Source organism: Lissotriton vulgaris, chromosome 6 (genome assembly GCF_964263255.1).
Source record: "Lissotriton vulgaris chromosome 6, aLisVul1.2, whole genome shotgun sequence".
Taxonomy (NCBI): Eukaryota; Metazoa; Chordata; class Amphibia; order Caudata; family Salamandridae; genus Lissotriton; species Lissotriton vulgaris.
Genome location: NC_141694.1, coordinates 1877085385 through 1877090740, shown reverse-complemented (window position 1 = coordinate 1877090740; position 5356 = coordinate 1877085385). Strand labels below are relative to the sequence as shown.

At 42.4% G+C, this 5356-nt stretch overlaps 1 protein-coding gene across 1 annotated transcript; it reads left to right on the top strand.

Annotated features, from left to right (window-relative positions):
• The first annotated feature begins 2923 nt into the window (after nt 1-2923).
• On the top strand, nt 2924-3856 carry LOC147709729 (olfactory receptor 2D3-like). Its single transcript, XM_086925544.1, has one exon. It carries the CDS (start codon nt 2924-2926, stop codon nt 3854-3856), a length of 933 nt encoding a protein of 310 aa, XP_086781670.1.
• The last annotated feature ends 1500 nt before the right edge of the window (nt 3857-5356 follow it).

Sequence of the window (5356 nt, the reverse complement as noted above, 5' to 3'; positions counted from 1 at the left end):
TTAAAATTTAAAAACAAAGTAGTCCCCTAAAACTAGTGCCGGCCGCGACGTAGCACTGACCACGACCTAGACGTGCGTGATGACAACAGGCGGGGAGGAGCGGTGACGAGCGGCGAGGAGTGGAGGTGAAGGAGCGGTGACGAACGGCGAGGAGTGGCGGTGAAGTCCGGAGCGCGGGGAGGAGCGGCGGCTCAGGTAAGGCAAAGGCAAGGCGGGAGGCGGGCGGGAGTCAGTCTGGGCAATGTCGGGGCAGGCGGGGGCCCGGGCGGGAGTGCACAGAAGCCTAAAAAAGGAGTAGCGGTGAAGTCCGGAGCGCGGGGAGCGGGAGGGAGGCGGTCTGGGCAATGTCGGGGTGGGCGGGGGCCCGGCGGGAGTGCACAGAAGCCTAAAATGCTGCCCCCAGCCCCCTTCTACCCCGGGCAACGCCGGGGCAGGCTGCTAGTTGAAAATAACTGTGAAATAACTTGAAATGCATTAACTTGATTAGCAGGAGTTTTAATTTTTCAACCTTGTCACTGTTTATCAACACACTTTCGATTGCTGTTAGCTCTAGATCGTGGGGAATTGAAGTATACAACGATTTCACATCGATGGTACTCATAATCATGTTGCTGGTAAATGATGGTTTATGTTCTTCCAGGATGTTCAAAAAGTGCGTAGTGTCTTTAATGTATGTGGGTATTTTTTGGACCAAAGGTTGTAAGTGTTTGTGGATAAATCTACCCACCGGTTCATGAATGGAGTTTATGGTTGAGACGATAGGACGAAATGGCGGGATGGTTGGATGTTTGTGGATTTTTGGAATCATATAGATATACGGAATTGATGGATTTTGTTTGATCTAGAACTCTTTGTCTTTTGTACTTATGATTCCTGTGTCAATGGCAGTGTCAATTATTTTTGTTAGAATTTTGACAAATTCCTTTGTGGGGTCATTTTCCATTTTCATGTACGTTTCTGTGTCATTGACGTGGTCGTTCACATTCTTTTCATAGAACTCAGTATCCATTATTATCAGAGCACCGCCCTTGTCAGCTTGGCGTATCGTAATTGCTTTGTTGTTGGCTAGCCTTTGTACGACCTGTTTCTCTTTTTGTGTCATGTTTGACGATTTCGATCTTGGTGATTTGAAAATTTGAACAATGTCTTTACTCACCACTTTTTCAAATGCATCTAAGACTTTATGACTGATGGGAGGTTGATGTCTGCTGGGATTTCTTAAGCCCATAAGGACATCTTGGTCAGATACTTCTGCATTGTCCGGTGTCTCAATAACATTCTTAAAGAAATGCCTAAGGTGTAGGCTACTTAGGAATTTTTATACGCAAACTTGAGTCTCCAGGATATTTGAGTGGTACATAGGAGCGAATGAGGTACCCTTTTGTAACGTTTGAATCTGAAAATCTGTGATTTTGGATTTGGATATATTTATGATTAAGTTCTGTGAGTCCTTGTGTTCTTGGCAACTGATTCTTTTGATGGTCCTGTTTTTTCTCCGGTTTCTGCCCCTCCTGGTTCTTCCTGGTGTCCGTGGCCTCTCTCTAAAAAAGAAGAAGAGGCTTATGTTGTAGATTGTTGTCTTTGGTTATCCAATGTGGACAAATTGCCCTGACTTGACCTTGTTTCTCCTTTCTTTGATATGTTGGAACTCTTTTATTATATTGAGAGTCATCAGATGCAGGTTCAGGCTGGACTGTTCCCATGAGGCACAGGGTCAGACTGATTTGCATATAGCCATGTCTGAACTGGGGTGGCAGAGTGGGCTAAAGAACAGTGATGGATTAAACCCAGATCTTTTGACTGGGTGTGAGTGTTTGATTGGTTCAGATGCTCCGTCCATTACCACCCCCTTTTGTACCGCTTTTGGCCACCATAAGTGTGGCAGGGTATGGTCAGACGTGAGTCCCTTGCTCACTTTGCCACTGGATTCAAGCAAGCCAGGCTAAAGACGGCTGGAATGCCAGAAACCGGTCCTCAGAAGCTTGTTTCCGGTCCAGGGAAGGCATCGCTTGGCAGTTCGGGCTGGACTGTTCTCATGAGGCACAGGGTCAGACTGATTTTCATATAGCCATGTCCGAACTGGGGTGGCAGAGTGGGATAAAGAACGGTGAAGGATTAAACCCAGATCTTTTGACTGGGTGTGAGTGTTTGATTGGTTCAGATGCTCTGTCCATCACCACCCCCTTTTGTACCGCAAGTCCACTAGTAACATTTAATGTACAGGCCCTGGACACATGTAGTGCACTTTACTAGGGACTGATAAGTAAATTAAATATGCCAGTTGTGGATAAGCCAATTGTACCATGTTTAGGGGTGAGAGTACAAGTACACAGAGTCCTAAGGCCAACAAAAATTAATTCAGCAAATTTGGAGGCAAGCAGACAAAAAGATTGGGGAGAAGACCACCCTAAGGCTGACAGGTCTAACACCTGTCATATAAGGAATCAGTGAATTCAGAAAAAAGTATTATTGTCTCCATATAAATGTGCATAAAGTCATCTAATCACCTTTGCATCTCAAGCATCTGAGGCATCCGGGGATGGTGAGCAATATCAGTATGGAGTGACACATTGCTTGAACTGAATTCTGCCTCAGATGGGTGAGAGAATTCCACAGAAATAAGGAGTGATGGGATTATATGTTGTTGCTTCTCGAATTGGTCCTACTGTCCATTGCAAAGCTAATCCATGTAGGGTCAAATGAGTGAAACACACACCTGCCAAAAATGCACTGAGGTATCAAGCCTTTTTAAGACAATGGCATGGATCACACTTATAAATTGATTTATGGTGATGAGATAGTTGTGTTTTTTATGCAGTGCATCTGATGTGTGTATTGTATCAAGCCATTTGCTCGCTTTTTGCACAATGCATTTACCATGGGACTTTGTTAATTTTCTTACAGTGTGATAAAAGTGGACACAATGGGGGTGAATAATGGAAGTTTGATGGCAGACTTCTTGCTGCTGGGCTTGACGCAAGATCCAGATATGAAGATCATTCTATTTACACTATTCTTAGTGATATATATGCTCACACTCATTGGAAATACAATCCTGATCACTGCCTGGGTCTGTGATCCCCGTCTTCATACTCCTATGTACTTATTCCTGGGAAACCTCTCCTTGTTGGACATCTGCTACTCAACAGCAATTGTTCCTTACATGCTGGCCCAACTCCTTAGTCTGAGGACTATCAGTTTCAATGCTTGTGCAGCTCAGATGTACATATGCTTGTTCCTAGGGGGTACAGAGTGTGTCCTTCTAGGTGTCATGGCTTATGATCGTTATGTAGCCATAGTTTTTCCCTTGCGTTACAGAGTCATCATGAGCACATCAGTTTGTATTACACTGACATCCTGCTGCTTGTTAAGTGGCAGTGTGATGTCACTCCTGGACACATTTTTTACACTACGGTTACCATTATGTGGGGCTAAAATTATCAACCATTTTTTTTGTGAAGTTCCAACCCTTTTGAAGATGGCGTGTGTGGACATCTTTGTCACAGAGATGGTCATTTTCTCTGCTGCTATATTTATACTATTGATACCAAGCCTCTTCACTGCCATCTCCTACACTCGAATCGTCATCACAATTGTGAGAATCCGCTCCTCTGCAGCGAGATTAAAAGCATTCTCTACATGCGCCTCTCACCTGGTTGTTGTCACCATATTCTACAGCACTGGCATCTCCATGTACATGAGACCAGTGTCTAAAAATTCTGCAAATCAAGATAAAATATTTGCTGTATTTTACACAGTGATACCCCCAATGCTGAACCCCATGATCTACAGTCTGAGAAACAAAGATGTTAAGATGACTGTGCAGAAACTTTTTTGCAGGCAAATGTTTAATTAAATATGTGAAGTGTTAATCAGTTTATGTTATGATGAAAATGTTCACCCTGTAAAAAAGGAAACAAAGCTATATCTAAAATTGGCATTAGTGTATGAATTAAGCATAGTAGCCTTGTGGTAATTTATTCTAGTAAATGTGTAATCACAGTCAAAGGTGCAAAATGTTTGTCAATGCTTGCCCAAATATAAATCACTGATAACTATATATTGTCCAGCAACATAAAAATAGGAAGGGACATACGTGTTCATGGAGGTGATCTTTGATTAAAATAATTTTGATTGAGTTATGACTGAGAATGCACTTGTAATATACATTGTGGTATTGGGCAACCATTTCCTCAATTTGGCATGAACCCGACGCAGACAAAATATTTTAGTGCAGTATTACCCCAGAACACACATATTTTTGTCCAACCTTTTCATGCGAAATGTTACATAACATTTAGGAACCTCAGCATTCTGTTGAGGTCAAGACTATATTTCTTGCACCCAGCAACTCTAAGATATATTCAAATGCAATTAAGTACACCTCAATAACATTACCCAGCTAAAAGACCTAATCCGTGTGAATGAGAAACTGTTCTTGCATGATATTAAATTGCATTCTATTGTTTCAGAATCCCAATAATTTCAAGGAAAGAGGCAATAAATCATTGGCAACAATGAAAGGTGATAATGCGACAAAAAATAATGTAGTTTAGCTATCCCCGGCCAACAACAGTTCCACAAAATGGCTAAAAAGGAGCTTCATGAAGGAAAAAACATAAATACCCCTCTTCTATAACTGCAATGAGTTAAAATACGAGTGATAATACAGAGACATAGGCACCCAATTGCTGGTATTGGCAACTAATGAAGACAGGAGAAGACAGACCTGATACTTCAATGTGGAATCATATGATACACTCTATCAACACCCATTACTCTGTCACCAGGTTAACTGAGCTTCACATAGTGAACCACAAAAGAGAGGTGGAATCCATTGTACAGAGAATGTTTACTCTGCTGGGCTCTGCACTGCAGGTATCCAGATAGGTTTATCAGATGACCCAATGACCTTGTTTTTGTTGTTGGGAGAAGATAGAGGTTGAATGAAGGGGACAGTAAATCTAAATTTTCTCTTGTTGAAAATCGCATACCCCTCTTCAAAGCATCATCCACTCATTTGCTGTACCCCAATCACCCAGTGGAAATGATTACAAAGTTGGCAGGTCTGAGAAGGGTGCATGTGGAAAATATATTGTCATGGGCCGTGAATTAAATTCTACCAGTGGGCCTACAGCATGTATTGTGCCACCCACCTAAACATCGCTCTAAAACCTGTTCCAGCCCTGCCATTGCAGTTTGAATGCAGTGTCACACTGCCATGTAGACTTGGCAAAAAGCTAGGTCCTATGTCCCATTGGACTATGTAAAAACCCTGGTCTTGTGCATCCTGCAGAATTTAAGAAGAAAGGAAAACATTAGACTTGGCATTTACAACCCCTTGTCAAGACTTAAT